At 40.8% G+C, this 19,165-nt stretch overlaps 2 protein-coding genes across 3 annotated transcripts in view; one reads left to right on the plus strand and one right to left on the minus strand.

The window, feature by feature from the left end:
- The first annotated feature begins 10,171 nt into the window (after positions 1 to 10,171).
- On the plus strand, positions 10,172 to 16,322 carry LOC131314453 (uncharacterized). Its single transcript, XM_058343086.1, has 3 exons — positions 10,172 to 13,024; positions 14,840 to 15,147; positions 15,611 to 16,322. The coding sequence occupies exons 1-3, from the start codon at positions 10,743 to 10,745 to the stop codon at positions 15,943 to 15,945; spliced, it is 2,925 nt and encodes a 974-aa protein (XP_058199069.1). The 5' UTR covers positions 10,172 to 10,742; the 3' UTR covers positions 15,946 to 16,322.
- Positions 16,323 to 16,922: 600 nt separating this feature from the next.
- The window catches only part of LOC131314454 (pleiotropic drug resistance protein 2-like), a 52,076-nt gene continuing 49,833 nt past the window's right edge, over positions 16,923 to 19,165 (minus strand). The window contains exons 15-20 of one of the 2 annotated variants that reach the window (XM_058343088.1): positions 19,075 to 19,158; positions 18,603 to 18,736; positions 18,071 to 18,298; positions 17,770 to 17,941; positions 17,425 to 17,679; positions 16,923 to 17,300 (exon numbers count right to left, since the gene is read on the minus strand). In XM_058343088.1, the coding sequence (XP_058199071.1) occupies positions 17,031 to 17,300; positions 17,425 to 17,679; positions 17,770 to 17,941; positions 18,071 to 18,298; positions 18,603 to 18,736; positions 19,075 to 19,158 (1,143 nt within the window). In that variant the 3' untranslated portion in view covers positions 16,923 to 17,030. The remainder of the gene's footprint in view (positions 17,301 to 17,424; positions 17,680 to 17,769; positions 17,942 to 18,070; positions 18,299 to 18,602; positions 18,737 to 19,074; positions 19,159 to 19,165) is intronic. The other variant, XM_058343089.1, reaches the window with a different exon arrangement.

Raw genomic sequence — 19,165 nt, forward strand, 5'->3', positions numbered from 1 at the left:
GAGTATCCCCACAATGATTCCGCCGCTCCGGGTTCTCATTGGGTTTTTCAACACACACCACACAATGAGCTACCATGTCTGGCCACATTGCGGTTTTCAAAACATTTCAAAAACCTTTTCAAAACACGTTTTTTACACACGCACACCACTCACATAATTCCACCCAAAACCGGTCATTATGTAGTTTCAAAATATTTCCTTTCTCGAAAAACATTTCCCTTCATTAACCACACCCTAGGTGTCATGTTTCTACTTTCTCGATTCTTGTGTCTCGTTTACATACAAAGACTTCGCAGTAGGACAAACGTAAACAAGAATCATTCTAACAAGATCATCCAATTCTATATTACTCATCACGCTCAATTACTACTTATAGCATAACGCCACATGTACGGACGCCTTTGGAGTGTATCACTTATGCTTTATTCAAAGCACAACGCCACATGTACGGACGTCTTTGGAGTGAAATCACTTATGCTTAATCACACCACAAGTAATACAAGCAACTTATATATATATACTCATAATCATCTTAAAGATCAAAATAAAATATTTCTAAACAAACGATAAGTACATAAATAAAGATGACCTACTTTCTATCATACGGTTCTATACGTAGAGTTAGGGTCAAGGGGTTCTACATTATACTTTCCAACATACAGTTCTACGTTATACTTTGAGTTAGTGGACAAGGGACTCTACCTTACTTCTTGGCGGTAGGGCGGCTACGGAAAGCATGTCGGTGGTCGGGCGGAGTAACTTCCTACGGTAGTCTCCGGTAGCTTCGAAAGAGAAAGGTTTCTCTCGAAACTTCTACTTGACTATTACTACTACTACTTTATGGATCGAAGGGTGGTCGAGTGGCGGTCTAGTGGCGGCTTAGGTTTAGTTTCTTGAAGAACTCAAGAACAACTCAAGAGCAAAGAAAGACCTAACAAGAACAAAGGAAGAACAAGATTTTTCTAGAGAGAGAAGTTGCTAGGTGAAGGTGTGAGTTCAATGGCATGGGATGACTTGCTATTTATAGGCAAAACTCTTGGGCTCTCCCTCCCTCTCATGGCCGGCCCTCTCTCTCTCTAAATCCTCCATGGATTTGATCCATTAAGTCATCAAATCAACCTTTCAACCAAGTCATAGCTTGTCCAATCCAAATCTTAGGTGTAAGGCTATGTAATCAACTTAAGATCTTAGGCTTTTTAGGTGAATCTAGGTAATTATAATCTAGGTTTAGCTTGTAGTCAAGGTCTAAGGCTAATAAAGGCTAGGATTGTGTCATAATAGTCCATCATAGGTTGTCATTAGGCAAAATAGACTTAGGCCTAATAAGGTAGCTTGCAAGGCTAGGTTTAGTCCTTGAATTTGATCTTTGGGAGATTTGTTGGAAGAAGGGGGACAATGGTACAAGGTTCTTGGTTAAACAATTGAAAGTTGTACAATGGGGAGTTATGTTTGGTTAGGAAGAAGATTTACCCATGGATTTGAAAGGACAATGGAAGATCAACCAATCTTCCTCTCACTTTCCTCCTCTCTCTCTCTCCCTCCTCTCTCTCGGCACCTCTCTCTCTCTCTCTCTCTCTCTCTCTCTCTCTCTCTCTCTCTCACACACACACACACACACACGCACATGTATATATATACAAATGCAAGAAAGAATAAGAAAGGTACAAAGTACAAGATTCTTCCAAATTCAAAAATCAATAAACAAAATCCAATTAGGCACATGCCCCTTTAAATAAATAAACTAGTGTACTCTAGGAAGATCAACTCCCCAATAAATTAATCCAATTGGGTACAAAAACCCCCAAGATAAAATAATAAAAGAGTACTTAGGAATCCTAGGTTTTTAAGACTACCAAGTACTAGCATAATAAAATATTTGTACCTCATCCCATGGGGTTTTTGAAAAAAGACTAGTTTATTAAACTCATGTACTTGGTGAAAGAATAACTCTATTACCCAATGGATAATAAATACCCTAACTTTTATTATCCAAAGGACAAAGAATAAAACCAAATTAATAAAAAAAAATAAATAAGTAATTTTCTAGGGTTGAAAAGGTTGACTAGTCACATCAATTTTATTGGAAGGTTCCCTAATCACATCGGTACTTTATTTGGTCAAAATACTTTATTACCCAATGGTTACTAACTTCCCTAGCGGTTATTACCCAATGGATAATAATTTCCCTTGCGGTTAATAACCATTGGACAAAAGAGTACAAGTATCAATTATTTTAAAATAAGATTTTGAAAGACTACATGTACTTTTAAAAAAAAAAATTTACTATCTAATGGACAAAAATTACCCTAACCAGTATGGACCAATGGGTAAAAGCAAAAGGTTCAAAAGGTTCATCTAGTAACTAGGTGAGTTGGTTGCTTGGTTCGTCCAACTAGTCGGTTGGAAACTAACTAAATTGGTCACGTAGGTTTTTCCAGTCAAGAGTTTAACTAAGAACCAAAATCTAACTACGACGAATATTAACAAGAAATCATATAACACTCAAGAGAAAACAAGTAATTTAAATAAAATTCAAATATTTAACGAAATTTTTACTGACCAAAATTCAGGGTCGTTACAATCTATCTCCCTTAAAATAATTTCGTCCCCGAAATTGGCACGCGACTATAGATTAGACCAGGTCGCTAGACCGATCTCGGAATCATCGACTATCCCCCTTAAAAAGAATCGAGTAGGTCACCATCAATCGAATTAAGCCTTATCACTTGCTTAACAAGATGGGGTTGAAGTTGCACCTGCCATCGAACAGCTTGCCTCGTCGTACGCCTTTGGTAAGGTCTCCACCGTAAATACTAACGCCAAAAACAGAACTTCTACCAAATCATCATGCGGACTAGCATCCCTCGAGCGTTCCTAATACATCCTTGTTGAACCCTCATCCTTCTCGATATTAAACCTATTTCCAAAAGTAGGAAACAATGGGTTCATTCTTTATAATCGTAAGGCATGAGTATTCCATCCTCATTCCGGGAATAAGTGGGTTTCAGCAGGTAATCCTTGCGGTATTCTATGAACTCGGATGTTATGAACGAAGGCAGTGAAAGAACTTATTCAGTCACGGAAAAGTAGACCTTCCTAACTTCTCACAGTCGAAGCGTGCCTTCTTTCTTCTTCTCGAACAACGTCGGTGCTTCCCATGGTAATGTACTCGGCTTTGATAGGCCCTTAATCCAATAGCTCTTGCAATTGGGTCTTGATCTCCCTTAGTTCCGCAGGGGCCTTTTGGTTTGGCGCCATAGAAATTGGTGCCGTCCACGGTTGGATTCTATGGAGAAGTCTATCTCTCCTAGGGGTGGTAAGCCAAGAAGCTCTTCAGGGAGCACATTGGCGTATTTGCACACGACGCGTGGTAATCCCACTTCCATTCTATCGGCTTCTCCTTACTGGAAACTAGCGGCCATCCAAGTAGTTGGTTCTTCCATCTTGATACCAAGTTGTAGATTTTGCCACCTCGATCTTTTCATCACCGAACTCGCTGTCCGTCTATCCCCCTTAAAAAGAATCGAGTCCCTCCTAGGGTATAAGTTGTCACTAACTTCTGATGACAGTCTATCACTGCTCGACGTGCAGATCGCCAGTCCATCCTTAGGATTACGTCAAAATCCACCATATCGATCACTAGAGGGTCGCAAGCTAGGCGCAGGTCGGCTACTCCTAATTTTGCTCTCTCAACACACTAGACTAACAGCTATGCTTCCTTCAACTGGTTCATGGCCAAAGCCACACGATCTCCGTCCCGGGTAACTCCGAAGGTGCTGAGGATCATCTCGACCTCATTCAGCCACGTCTCGGCCGCGACAGGGTTAGGATCTCTGTGAAAAGTCGAAGGTCGACGTTTGCAGAACTCGTTCATCGCTCGGGTTCGGTTTATGGATCCATCGTCGTGGTTTTGGTTTTGGTGGTTGGCGTTCAAGGCAGCCACAAACGTTTGCACGATCTGGGCTAGGTTGGGATTCGCGTTAGAGGGTTCTCCGTGCTCGTATTCTAATCCGCGACGCATATTAACAATCTACGAGGGAAAATCGAAAGCGGGTTTTTCTTTACTAAAACAAATTTTCTTTTTGCAAATGGTCTATCTTTCAAAAGTCAAAAGTAGCTTAACACAGAGTATGCAACGATACTCTTTAAAAATAAAGCCGATAAAAACATCATACAACATAAGCAAAATTTTCCATCGAAAAGCAGAAATATATACAATCATAGGCATAGAGTTCTACTATAAGGCAAGTAGATTAGAACAAGATTTCTCACTACAAGCTGAGACGGTCCTACATAGTCCTACAGTTGGGCAAGCCTTATTCCATACTGCTAGTGCAATATCCTAGGGTAGTTCGATTCCGAAGACTTCCTTCAGCCACATCTTATAGCTTCTTTCAGCTGCGGTCTCTTCCCTAAGAAGACGCTCACGTTCTTGTGCGAGCAGTTCTTCCATAGTCGGGATGTTTGGCTCCTCCACTGGTTCCAGGTAGGACTGAGAAAGGTTTAGTATCGCAGCTTCTAGCTCTGGGTCAAACATGAGATCATCATTGGGTTGCTCAAAGTTTTGCACAAGCGGTGCGAGGACTAGGGTAGGCGGAGGGTTCTCGAAAATTGCAACTGGTGGGGGTATTGGTCGAAAATACTCAGGTGCTAATAACGAGCGATAATTGGCTAAAACACGCGGGGCGAAAGGTGGGCGTCCTCCTTGCGGTATGTTCAACATCTATAACAATAAGGAAGGTTATATTTCTAGACTTAACGTGGCAAGGGGTAGTTTTCACGCCATAAGGGATAAGATGCAAGTCCACACATAAACAAAGATCACATACAAAAGTAAACATAAGTCTCTTATTACCAAATAAAAATGAGTACAACGTAGATGGCTTACTAGCCTAATCTTACTGTCTCTAGTTACAACAAAAGGTCCAACTACTACGAAATCCTTAACATCCTACATCCTGAAGGATTACAACGATTACTAGTTTTATTCTAGGCACGCCTAAGCAGTCTATTTGGCTTCACAGATCCTTTGGGGTCTCGTCCTCCTGGAGATCCTCTTCCTCCGTACGGTTTTCCTCTTCGGTCACCTCATTGATGTCTTCATCACCATTGACTTCTTCCTCCTCAACCTCAAAGTTCTCCATTGGGGGTAAAACACCAAAATGCTCACGGAAGGCAAACATGATAGGAAACATCACAGGGAACCAAGGGTCCTCCTCCACGGGAATAGGGGTATTCTGCTGCACTCTTTGGAAATCTCTCTTTTCTTTAAGTACAGCGGCAATAAAGGCAGGATCCTCCAACTTTTGGGCTGTCAGGATTTCTATGGTATTTCTGGGTTGATAGGCTTCGACTAAAAGATCAACTAGACGTTTCATCTACAAGAAAAAGTTTCAACCTCAATTAGGAATATCCTACGACAGGTAATCACTTAAGAAGATTTTGAATCTATGTTTCACTTTCGATTCTTGATTTAAGTCATCATCCAATTGTTCGGGAATTCCCAGCTCGGCCGTACTGCCAATTTCCGTGCCTTGCTTCAATCCGAAGATTGTTTTGACAGAATTCCACCCAATTTGGGACGGTAAACTTAAACTCAATTTCATGTTTGTGCAACGGTCAAACTATCTCGTGGTTCTACCCATTCTACCCATGGCCGAGGTTTTGAACCTAAAGCTCTGATACCAAGTTGTAACGCCCCGAATTTTGGGTACGTTAAGAAGACGATTTATTGATAAAATCTGTAACGCTCCGAATTTTGGGTACGTTAAAAAGACATTTTATTCATAAAATCAAATGGAGTCTGGCTCGTTATTACAACAAAACTCTCTCAAGAGTTCAATATTTACATAAACGGAGGGGGATTCTAGGGTTCCTAACTACAGCTCCTCAGCTCCTCCATTCTTGCCAGCTCATCAGCTCCAAAGCCTCCACGGTGATCTGCTTACCCTGATCATCTACAAAGTCTGACACATTATACCAGCGTCGCCACTGATATAATATATCAGGGTCACCAAAAGGCAACACCGTGAGCTACAAAGCTCAGCAAAGTAATCCCATACCCGCTAACCCATAACTTATAAACAAAACTATAATACAACATCAATTTCCACATAATAAGTATATACACAGTTTACTCAATGACACATCCACATTCATTAATCATCTATCGTTGGTGTCCAAGAGTTTCGTGTTTCTCCTACATGACTCATCGTAGACTGTGTCAACAATTTCATTTACAAAACAATCTTTCAAAATCATTTGCATTGGCTCCGTACCGCGGATAACCAAGCTATACACCCAATCTTTTTAAAATCGTTTGCATTGGCTCCGTACCGCGGATAACCAAGCTACACACCCAACCTTGGTTCCGCCGCGCCGGGTTCCCAAGTATCCTCACAATGGTTCCGCCGCGCCGGATTCCCATTGGCACTCAAAAATATTTGCATTGGCTCCGTACCGCGGATAACCAAGCTACACACACCCAACCTCAGTTCCGCCGCGCCGGGTTCCTGAGTATCCTCACAATGGTTCCGCCGCGCCGGGTTCCCATTGGCACACAAAAATATTTGCATTGGCTCCGTACCGCGGATAACCAAGCTACACACCCAACCTTGGTTCCACCGCGCCGGGTTCCCAAGTATCCTCACAATGGTTTCGCCGCGCCAGGTTCCCATTGGCACACAAAAACATTTGCATTGGCTCCGTACCGCGGATAACCAAGCTATACCTCACCATGGTTCCGCCGCTCCGGGTTCCCATGGGAACGCACACAATTTAAAACCCTCGGTTCCGCCGCTCCGGGTTCTCATTGGGTTTTTCAACACACACCACACAATGGGCTACCATGTCCGGCCACATTGCGGTTTTCAAAACATTTCAGAAACCTTTTCAAAACACGTCTTTTACACACGCACACCACTCACATAATGCCACCCAAAACCGGTCATTATGTAGTTTCAAAATATTTTCTTTCTCGAAAAACATTTCCCTTCATTAACCACACCCTAGGTGTCATGTTTCTACTTTCTCGATTCTCGTGTCTCGTTTACATACAAAGACTCTGCGGTAGGACAAACGTAAACAAGAATCATCCTAACAAGATCATCCAATTCTATATTACTCATCACGCTCAATTACTACTTATAGCATAACGCCACATGTACGGACGCCTTTAGAGTGTATCACTTATGCTTTATTCAAAGCACAATGCCACATGTACGGACCTCTTTGGAGTGAAATCACTTATACTTAATCACACCACAAGTAATACAAGCAACTTATATATATATACTCATAATCATCTTAAAGATCAAAATACAATATTTCTAAACAAACGATAAGTACGTAAATAAAGATGACCTACTTTCTATCATACGGTTCTATACGTAGAGTTAGGGTCAAGGGGTTCTACATTATACTTTCCAACATACAGTTCTACGTTATACTTTGAGTTAGTGGACAAGGGACTCTACCTTACTTCTTGGCGGTAGGGCGGCTACGGAAAGCATGTCGGTGGTCGGGCGGAGTAACTTCCTACGGTAGTCTCCGGTAGCTTCGAAAGAGAAAGGTTTCTCTCGAAACTTCTACTTGACTATTACTACTACTACTTTATGGATCGAAGGGTGGTCGAGTGGCGGTCTAGTGGCGGCTTAGGTTGAGTTTCTTGAAGAACTTAAGAACAACTCAAGAGCAAAGAAAGACCTAACAAGAACAAAGAAAGAACAAGATTTTTCTAGAGAGAAAAGTTGCTAGGTGAAGGTGTGAGTTCAATGGCATGGGATGGCTTGCTATTTATAGGCAAAACTCTTGGGCTCTCCCTCCCTCTCATGGCCGGCCCTCTCTCTCTCTAAATCCTCCATGGATTTGATCCATTAAGTCATCAAATCAACCTTTCAACCAAGTCATAGCTTGTCCAATCCAAATCTTAGGTGTAAGGCTATGTAATCAACTTAAGATCTTAGGCTTTTTAGGTGAATCTAGGTAATTATAATCTAGGTTTAGCTTGTAGTCAAGGTCTAAGGCTAATAAAGGCTAGGATTGTGTCATAATAGTCCATCATAGGTTGTTATTAGGCAAAATAGACTTAGGCCTAATAAGGTAGCTTGCAAGGCTAGGTTTAGTCCTTGGATTTGATCTTTGGGAGATTTGTTGGAAGAAAGGGGACAATGGTACAAGGTTCTTGGTTAAACAATTGAAAGTTGTACAATGGGGAGTTATGTTTGGTTAGGAAGAAGATTTACCTATGGATTTGAAAGGACAATGGAAGATCAACCAATCTTCCTCTCACTTTCCTCCTCTCTCTCTCTCCTCTCTCCCTCCTCTCTCTCGGCACCTCTCTCTCTCTCTCTCTCTCCCTCGGCATCTCTCTCTCTCCCTCGGCATTCTCTCTCTCTCTCTCTCTCTCTCTCTCTCTCTCACACACACACACACACACACATACATGTATATATATACAAATGCAAGAAAGAATAAGAAAGGTACAAAGTACAAGATTCTTCCAAATTCAAAAATCAATAAACAAAATCCAATTAGGCACATGCCCCTTTAAATAAATAAACTAGTGTACTCTAGGAAGATCAACTCCCCAATAAATTAATCCCATTGGGTACAAAAACCCCAAGATAAAATAATAAAAGAGTACTTAGGAATCTTAGGTTTTTAAGACTACCAAGTACTAGCATAATAAAATATTTGTACCTCATCCCATGGGGTTTTTGAAAAAAGACTAGTTTATTAAACCCATGTACTTGGTGAAAGAATAACTCTATTACCCAATGGATAATAAATACTCTAACTTTTATTATCCAAAGGACAAAGAATAAAACCAAATTAATAAAAGAAAATAAATAAGTAATTTTCTAGGGTTGAAAAGGTTGACTAGTCACATCAACTTTATTGGAAGGTTCCTTAGTCACATCGGTACTTTATTTGGTCAAAATACTTTATTACCCAATGGTTACTAACTTTCCTAGCGGTTATTACCCAATGGATAATAATTTCCCTTGCGGTTAATAACCATTGGACAAAAGAGTACAAGTATCAATTATTTTAAAATAAGATTTTGAAAGACTACATGTACTTTTAAAAAAAAAATTTACTATCCAATGGACAAAAATTACCCTAACCATTATGGACCAATGGGTAAAAGCAAAAGGTTCAAAAGGTTCATCTCGTAACTAGGTGAGTTGGTTGCTTGGTTCCTCCAACTAGTCGGTTGGAAACTAACTAAATTGGTCACGTAGGTTTTTCCAGTCAAGAGTTTAACTAAGGACCAAAATCTAACTACTACGAATATTAATAAGAAATCATATAACACTCAAGAAAAAATAAGTAATTTAAATAAAATTCAAATATTTAACGAAATTTTTACTGACCAAAATTCAAGGTCGTTACAACAAGATAGTAAATTCAAGTGAATAAAGACAAAAAAAAAAGTGTGGATGACTAAAAGGAGATTGTGAAAATCAATTTCAAAAGTAAAAAAGATTCAACCATTTTCACATTTTCTTTCCATTATCGGCCAGATCCATTCTTTAACTTTTTCTAGAAGTTACTGTTTTGTCCTTATTCATTTTTTTTCGCGTTTGTTAATTTTGCGCAAATTTTTTTTAAAACTTTTTTGAGATGAATTGAAAAAGTAAAAAAAATTTACTTGCACCCAAATATTTTGGGAAATAGTAACTATTTTTAAGTAAAAAAAAATTAACTTTTTTTTACTTAAAAGTTGTTATTTTTCAAAATATTTAGATAAAGGTAAAAAAAATAACTTCTCTGATTCGTTTCGACGAAAATTTGGTGCAAAACTAACAAACGAGAAAAAAATTCAAATAAAGATAAAAAAAAAAAGGTCCTTAAGGGAACGGTATACATCGAGCAACTCGCTAGCTCGGCTTGTCTCAGAATGTTAGCGCTTGGCTCGGCTCGGCTCGACTCGTTTAGTAAATGGGCCGAGCACAAACTCAAGTTTTTTGCTCCGCTTTGCTCGTTCGACAAAAACTCGATTCGTTAAAAGAAACTCAGCTCGATTAGAGAGACTCACTTAATAAATAACTAAGTTCGACTCATTAAAAGCTCGACTCGAGCTGAATTCAAAATCAAATTATTTTGCTCGTTTATTAAACAAGCTGTACTCGAGCTAGACAAACTTTTGCAACCGAACCGCTTTTCCAATTTGGAAACCAATCATTACTCAGAGTCCTCACCTTCCAAACCCGGCAAGATCGTCCCCCTCTCTCTCTCTCCCTCTCCCTCTCTTTCTCTCTACAGACAAAACATACTGTATTCGTCCCACTATACATTTACTCACGAATGGACAAATCAGAGTACAAATCGATGGCACCTACTTCTTCTTCGCCCCGAAAGGTTTGAAATCCCCGCGTGCATCTCTTCTCTGTCTACATACATATTCACTCGTATGATTCGTATCACATCTTTCCCTAAAAAAAAAAAAACTGCGAGTCTAGGGTTTTGTTCATTCCCATGGCCCACAGAGACCGATTGCATACTCGATTCGTGTCGTCGCGGGGTACCAGTACCTCTAGGGTTAGGGTTTTTCTCTCTCTCCTACTCCTCAGGGTTTTCTTCTCATTCCTAGGTCCGCAATCTCTAATCTAAACCTCTAGGCACTGTTGGTCTGGTACTGTTTAGTGTTACCGAAATCTGCTTCTGTCTCTGGAGATAGATAGAATCGTGTTGCTTTTTATTTATTGGGTCGAAGGTGGTGTTGGTTCCGGCAGTGAATGATGAGAGGAGAGAGAAGATTTGGAGGAGACGTTAGAATCAGGTCTCCACCTAGGGTGGGCTACCGAGGCGGCAGGGACTACTCACCGCCACGCGGGCGAACTAACTCTCCTAGGCGAGCCGGTACGAGAGGTCGGGACTATCCGCGAAACCCTAGGACCGGGTCTCCGCCTCCAGTCGGTAGGCCAATCCGGGAGTCTCGGGACTATCCGCGAAACCCTAGAACCGGGTCTCCACCTCTAGTCAGTAGGCCAGGCAGGGAGACTCAGGACTTATCGCGGCCTTACGATGGGTCGCGTGAAAGGCGTTTACGCATATCTGGTGATGTGGAGAAGCCGAGGAGTGATTATGGCTGGCGTTTGGGTGATGACGATAGAGACGAGCAATCGCAGAAACAGTCGCGGTTTAATGATGATTTGTCACAAAAGTTCCAATGGGAACATCTTTTCGACGAATCAAAAGGGATGAATGGCAACGCAAATCACAGCTCAAAGCATTACCCTGATTATGGTATTGGTACGACTTTAACTGGAGTGACTACTGAAAGGAGTTATCAGAGTGGTGGATTGGCAGAGACTGGCCTCTCTGGGACGAGAGGGGAGAAACTGGTGTCTATGGAAGTTGAGAGGGGAAGAAATTTCCCTGCATCATACCCTCTTGAAAGTGGCACCCAGAGTGGTTATGGAATCGATGGTGGTGGTCTTTCGTTGCAATCTCAAAAGCTTTTGAATAGTGGTCTTCACGAGAATGAAGACCTCCGGTTTCGAGACCAAATGCCTGCTGATAAACTACCAGCAAGTGAAATATACAAAGGAGAAGAATTTTCCAAATTCTACTCAAGGCAAGAGAAACCCCCCTTCTATTCGAGGGATACTTCTCGTTACGCAATACCATCATCTCAGCCCCAGGGATCGAACTCTGTCCCTTTCGGAAGATCGATGGACGATTTCCATGATTCTCGTGGCGATGGTTTCCCTGCTCGTTCAGATGGATTCAATAGGAGTTCAGGAGTGCTTACTGATCCGGTTCCCCACGAGGCATACACTCATATTCCTCGTTTGAAGTCCTCTAGAGATGCACTATTGCAACTAGATGATACGACCGAATACAGGCAGGTTCAGCTTAGTGGAAATGATGGCACACGTGGGGGTTATACATATCCTGAAATGAGGAGAAGCGAGAAAAGTGAAATGGCTTCACTGTCTGATAAACTTTATGGGAAGATGGCTGGTGTTGAAAATGACTACGGCCATGTCGACTCTTTAGGTCCCAGAAGAGTGGAGCCTATCAGAGACAGGATAGTTGTTACAGAGGGTTCTCATAGAGAACATGTGATCGGAGGCACGACATGGGACCCGTATCGTTCTTCACTAGAGCGACCAATCTCCAATTATCTGGATGCATCTGGACCATTGTTTGTGAGTAAGAATGATGGGGAAGCGTTGGATCATGGAAGTATACATCACAAGTATGATCGAGATGTATATCGAGAGCATACAAACAATTACATGAGAGAAGACCATGGTTATGGAAGAGATGCTGGTCTTCAGCCTGAAGACGAGATATTGAATATGTCGTCGATGACAGGCTATGATCCGGGCTTGGATGGTATTGATGATGACATTCAAGAGGGGTTGACAGAGGAGGAGCTAGAGTTTATTGAGCAACCTAAAAGGATGCAAAAACGGAAACTCAATGTTGAGACGGAACTAACTAGGAAAAACCCGAGAAGTAAGTTCTCCAATAAAAGGAATATCTCTGGCAAGATTCATAATACCAATCCAAGTACCTCAGTGTTTAGTCCCTCACGATACAGAAACATTGGAGGGACTATACATGGCGTTGGTCATAGAAATTCCAACCGTGTTGCATATGGTGGGCCGTCGTGTAATCCGTGGCAATTAAAATCTACTAGTAGAGATATAAAAAAGCGACTGGGTCCTAGTTTTAGAGATATAAAGAGGCGACTAGGGCCTGTTGGACCTGGTCCTCAAGAGGCCAATATGCCACACCCTTCAGTGAAAAAACGCAAGGTGCAGAAGTTCTTGAATATGAATGGAGATGATCATCATGAAAGTGTTCATGCTGAAGAGGAAGGACCTTCAGATGGTAACCTCCCCCCTGTGAAGTCCGAGCCACGTGAAGAATCAGAGGAATTTAAGCAGCTGGTGCAAGGAGCATTTCTCAAGTTTGTCAAACAGTTGAATGAGAATCCAGGGCATCGCAGAAGACTGAAAAAGCAAGGAAAAGCGGGTAGTTTGAAGTGCACCGTTTGTGGCAGGTCTGTCTTCTACGTCATGGTGTTATTTTCCAAATGACACACTTCTTCCTCACTTGTTTGATTGAACTTATTCGTTCTCTTTCTGCTGCTATCAAGTACGCTTTGGCCGGATTATCATTTCTTCGGCTTACGGAAAACTCATCTGGTGGAGGTTTGCATGAAATTTGGGGTTTTGGTCTCTGTTTCCAAGAATCCTTACTGTTTCATGAGCAATTTAAACATGGGAAGGGTATGGATGTTGTCATCTGTAGGATCTCATCCATCCCATGGGAGGTTCATAGATATGCGACTGGAATTCAAGATGCAGAAGCTTCTTGGTGTTGGCAAATTGCTTGGCACACCCACTTTATTTTTATTTTTTTTTATCAGCAAAAGAAAATTTCATTATCATAAAGGGCCAAATGTGAAATTGGTACAATATAGGAGAAGAAAAGCATAGAGAGAGCTTCCAAGAGTACACCTGACTCTCCTAGTGCTGCAACTCGCAAGATCTTAGCCTATCCCTTCAAAGAGCACACCCACTTTATGTTTGGTACAGTGTTCTAAAACAAGGAATTAATCGGCGATTAATCACCGATTAATAGCTGGCGGGGCCTATCCGATTAGGTCCAATTAACGATTAATCGCCGATTACTAATTAATATGCACCGATTAATCGCTCGAAGGTGGCCGACCGCCCTACTAGCGCGGAGCGACTTTTAGAACATTGGTTTGGTATCCTGTATTCACTAGTCTTCCCTTGGTTGGCTGCTAGTTATAAGAAGTGGTTCAGGGAGAGTGCCTATAGTTGTGATTTAATAATATTTTATTATGCATCTACATCTCTTATTAGGGAAATGGGCTCCATCTGACTCCCAGTATATGTAAGATGAAGTTACCGGAGGGGAAAAAGAGAAAAATTGATGGAAGCTAATTTTTTTTTGATGGCTGTGGAGTGGCTCTTTTGGGGTGGGTCTGAGTGGTATAGCTTGAGGAAAGAGGTGGAAGAAAGACGAAGCCCATTTTCCTATCATCTAGACAGAAACTGGGAGGTGTAAATAAGTTTCTTTTCATTCTTCCTTTCCCCCTAGGAACTTCTTCCTAAAAGGTAAAGGAAAGAATTTGCTTGCCAGCAGTTTTTTCCCCTTTGCCGAATCGTTCTAATGATTTAACAGTGCAGCAGTGCCTTAGCTTGATGGGGATCTTCATTAGTAATCTAAGTTAGTGTTCAAGACCTATAATTTGTGGAGGAGAAACTTGTGCTCTTAGGATTTATCGCCAACATTACCTTCCAATGATAGCATTGATTGACCTGGATATTATCTATAAAGTCTTAGAACATGTGTTTAGTGTTATGAATATGTCCTTGCTTGGATGGATAATACCTGCTTTCAGGTATTCTTTGATATCATCAGTTTCAATTGGATGGTAACGATGGTTCTGTTTTTCTGGTGCTGACACCAGTGTGTCTGTTGGTTCTTTGAGTGCTGCGGACAACTGCACTAGCATTACATTCAGAATGACGACTCGATGGATGAATCCAGTTGTTTAGCCAATTTGCTTCAGTAACTTCGTTTGGTTAACTCTTTCAGTTGGTTTCGTTTTTAATCTCATTTCAAAAGAATACTTTAGTCTTGTCAAAATCATCTCAAGTTCCTCTGGCGCCATGGGTTATTATAAAGGCATGTTTCTTGCTTATGTTTAAAAAGGTTAAGACTTTTTCCTGTCCTCTCATTTGCCACTTTATCGCAGTCTGCTTTGTAGTTTATCCTGCACACTTGTTTTTTATTTTTGTACTTTTTTATTTATTGTTGCGACGTTTGCCTGTTCTTTCAGCGACTCCGAAGAGTTCACGGATACAGAAAGTCTGGCTGTGCATGCCTGCACAGTTCCAAAGGTTGGGCTGAGAGCACAGCATTTGGGTTTCCACAAGGCGGTTTGTTCCTTAATGGGATGGAAGAGTGCAGAGATCCTGAACAGTCAGTGGGTATGCCAGCTATTACCTGATGCTGAAAATGTGGCTCTGAAGGAAGACCTCATTATCTGGCCTCCAGTTGTGTTCATTCATAACAGTTCCTTAGGAGACATTAATCCAGATGGACGTGTAAGTGTACCTGTTGAAATGCTTGAGGGTATACTGAGAGGTAAGAAACACTCACATGAATGATTAGTCCTTGCTGTTGCTATTTTTGAAGTTATGGTATTAGGGTTTACTAACAGACGGTCAGTTTCACCACAGCCCCTGCATGCTTTGGCTGCTCTTTAATTACATATATATCATGAACCACATCACTTTATTGTCAGTTCGCATATTTCCTGGTAATTGTAATTTTGTCTCCATGTTAAATTTTGGGTTACTCCCTGTGGAATATGATTTTGCAGTTGAATTTGTTAGTATGGCCAGTAAGCAAGGGTCTTATGCTATACTGGCCATCAATAATTTCAGATGCTGTCACAGTTCAAAAAAGAGTCGGTGCATTCCAACTGTATTGCCTTACCTTATTTTTCTGGCTGGCATCAAGTTGGAGAAATTGGACATAATGTTATGTTTGTGGGTGGTTTAAAATTCTTTACTAGTTTCGTTATTTATTTACTTATTGATTGTAGATATGGGGTTTGGTGAAAAGACCGAGGTGTGCCAAGGGAAACCTGCAAATGCTACCATGGTGGTGAAATTCAGCGGCACATTTTCTGGGTTTCAAGAAGCAGAGAAGCTTCACAAATTTTATGCTGACAATAAACTTGGGAGGACTGAGTTCCAGAGTATCAATCCTAATGACACCGGAAAGGCATCAGCAAGCAAGGTTGAAGAGTTTCTGTACGGGCATCTGGGAATTGCCGACGACTTGGATAAACTTGATTTTATTACTAAGAAGCGGCGTTTTGTAAGGAGCAAAAAGGAGATCCAGGAGATAGCTGATGCCCCGCTAAAGACTGAATGAGAGGGAGTGAAATCGCCGGTAGTGTTGAATATAAGTAGCTTGTAGATGGGTTTTGACATCAAATGCTAGGGATTACAGTTACAAACAAACATACTAACTGTCTAACAAGTCGTGGGGAGTTCGTGGTTGGACCTATTAAGGCTTGTGAGAGTTAGTTCATTTGTTTGTGCAATTGTTGATGTTTTTGAATATTTTACCTTTGGAATTTGCTGCAAAAAGCTTTTGCAGTTACTTTTGACTGAAACGATGCACAATCGTGTTATGGTCTGTAGTTGATGGTTAAGGATTCTAAGCTTAATGGCTGCTAAATGGAGGTGGTATATTTTGGGCTTGTGAACTTTTACTATTTTAATACACATTCACACTTGTTATTAGAATTTTCCTTATTATATTGGCAATAGAAATTCTGTGTCTATGTAAGCCACCAACCTTTGAAATCAGTACTTTTCCTAATTGGCAGCTAGTAATATAGTATGACCTGGCTGAGAAAATTTGTGCGTGGGTGCGTCAATTCTTTCAAACTAGGGTTGTTAACGGTTCGATTTGGTCGGGCTTTGAAGACAATGTCCACTGAACTGAACCAAAACATAGTGCAGTGTTTGGATCATAAGTTAAGTTGGTTTGGTTGTTTGCATTTGTCTTGGCAAAGATCTTGAGAACGTCAAAGAATCTATCAATGATGTGGAACCCAAAGAACACATTTCTCTTCGGCTAACTGTAGAAAGTGTGCTGCTGTCAGTGGGTAAGAGAGAAGGGAATTAGAACAATAAACGATTTCGAGTCTTAAAAATATGCTAATGCTGTGTTTATTGAGGTAATTGAACAAAGTTACAACGGAGAACTTTATAGAAACATTGTGTAAAAATAATATATAGCTACAAATATATGCTAAAAGAAAGAACACACGCCAAACAAACAAAAAGGGGAGAAGAAAATAAAAAGAACAGAGAGGGCTGTTGTTTTTTCTCCTTCCTCTATCTCCTTAACTAAACTTGTGTACAGCATAAAGTAGATCATCTTGTTTAGGATGTGTGAATCTCGACATTTTACTGATATTCGGAGTGAAACGAAGCTTTTCTGATCGTCTATCTCCTTTGGAAGTTAAGGAACTTGATGCCATAGGCGAAGACTAAGAAGAATCCGAGCACCCAACCCAAATGGGCAAACAATACGGGTACGAGGAAGTCTTCATCAAAACCCATATTGTCTTTAAGGAATATCTTGACTGTTGTCACATTCCCACCTTCTAAAGTAAGTGGAGTATCCTTGTCTCCAACTTGAGAAGTGAAAATACCATAGATTGTCCAAGCGACGGGAGAGCACCAGTAGTACCACCTCCACCACACAGGGATAAGCTGCAAATTTTTGATAACATGTCATGATTATGAGGCTATGTTTAGATCTTGAATACGCAAATAATACGAATAGAAAGTGAAAAGCGTGCAAAAGTGAAAAGCAAGTATTTCAGTAGATACATACCGGCCTAGGGAGAAGGAAACCAGAGAACAAGTTCCAGAAACTGAGGAAGAAGGACATGCAAATAGAAGCAATTTGGTGGTTTGGAGTCAGCGCGACAACCATCATCCCGTACATCGAGAAGTAGGTAAAGCACATGAATATGAAATAGTAGAAATACAAGACTTTGGCTAATTTCCATTCGAACCCAATCATCGAGAACAGAAGAAGAGCGTAAATGATTGTCTGAATGAAAACATAAATAGTTTCTATGGCCACCTGAAAAAACAAAAAACTCCGCGTAAATATTCTTCTAATCACAAAGAAGAGAACTGTGTTTGAATTTTAATAAAACCTGCTATCCATTACCTGAGCAAATGCGTATGGCAACTCTGAGTACATTCCTGCTGCCCTTTCACGGTAAAAGACAGTTCTCTCCACTGCTACAACAGTTTGGACTGAAGAAGCATTGGTGCCTCCAAGGAAAAGGATGGCAGCATAGACAGCTCCAAGCAAGTTAAGCAGATCTTGTTGTTCTGATCTGTGAACCAAAAATTATGAAATCACCATGTTGTTAGCATTCAGGTCAATCATTATATCGTCCCACGAGAAAAGATACAGGGGATAGTTTTCTTCTGATTAGTTTAGAATGAAGAAATCGTAGACTCACATTTTGTTTCCTTTGTTCCAAAAGATGACACCAAAGAGTATACCGAAGACAGCAGTCATGAAAAACCGGATGGCATTGTACTGTGAGTTCCTCCAGTATGACCAGTGTTGCTTCCAGAAACAAGCCTTGCATTGAGTTAGGAAGGGTTGGGAATATTGGTTGGGGAAGTAGAGGTCCTTGGCATCTGGTGCTGGAGTGCTTAGCTCCTTGATAAGATCCTGATTCCTCCTGAAAAACAAAATCATGAAGAGGATTAGCATACACTTGGGCTTAGAGAGAGTGCAGAAATGGTGTGCGAAGAAGGTAACTTTTCTACCAATTTATCAGAAAATTGTTTTGGAAAAACAGAATCACATTGTTTTTAATTTTTATTGAAAATGGTTTTAGAGAATTTGGAAATATCTTTCTGGTACTCGCTTGAAAACAGGTTCTTTTCTAAGAAGTCCCCAAAAACAAGGGTCGAAATTCATCAGCTTATAAGTTCTTCCAAAACATGTTGGAGATAACTTGTTCTGAAAATGTTTTAACATACCGATAGAGGTCAGAATTGGCATAAATGTCTGCAAAGTCAACATCGAGTTGAGCCTCAATTGAATTAGCAGTGACCTCAAGCATCCATGTAGCTGGATTGTAACCGTCTTTAATCTTGGCAACCCCTGGAACAGCCTGCAAGAGAAGTGGGTTATTATCAAGAACTTTGACTCATCTTTTCACAAAAAAAGAAGTCATAAAACTTGAAACTTGCAATTTAATCTTTCTTCTCCTGCTTCATAAACTTGAGGAATATACGGTGGTAGACATAGCAGTGACCGGTGAGTTCAACTGTAAATTGGGTTAAATTATTCAAGAGAAGGTTCAGTTGCATGGCATTACCTAGTAGTTGATTACATGGGTTACAATTAACTGTTGGATATGAGCAAGAAATTATGTACGGAAATCACTGAGAAAATGACCATCCCAAAATATCTCATGCCCTCATAGCTTCTAGTAAATCGAAAACTGACCTCAAAATATTCAACAAGCTTGTGAGACTGGCGACCAAGAGGTCCAGTATATATCACTTGCCCTCCTCTCTTCATCAACAGAAGCTGTGAG

This window comes from Rhododendron vialii, chromosome 13a (genome assembly GCF_030253575.1).
Source record: "Rhododendron vialii isolate Sample 1 chromosome 13a, ASM3025357v1".
Classification (NCBI taxonomy): Eukaryota; Viridiplantae; Streptophyta; class Magnoliopsida; order Ericales; family Ericaceae; genus Rhododendron; species Rhododendron vialii.

Coding starts and splice junctions, on each gene's coding strand:
- LOC131314453 (XM_058343086.1), top strand. CDS start 10,743: ATGATGAGAGGAGAGAGAAGATTTGGAGGAGACGTTAGAATCAGGTCT. Junction 13,025..14,839: donor AAGTGCACCGTTTGTGGCAG/GTCTGTCTTCTA, acceptor CTGTTCTTTCAG/CGACTCCGAAGAGTTCACGG. Junction 15,148..15,610: donor GCTTGAGGGTATACTGAGAG/GTAAGAAACACT, acceptor TATTGATTGTAG/ATATGGGGTTTGGTGAAAAG.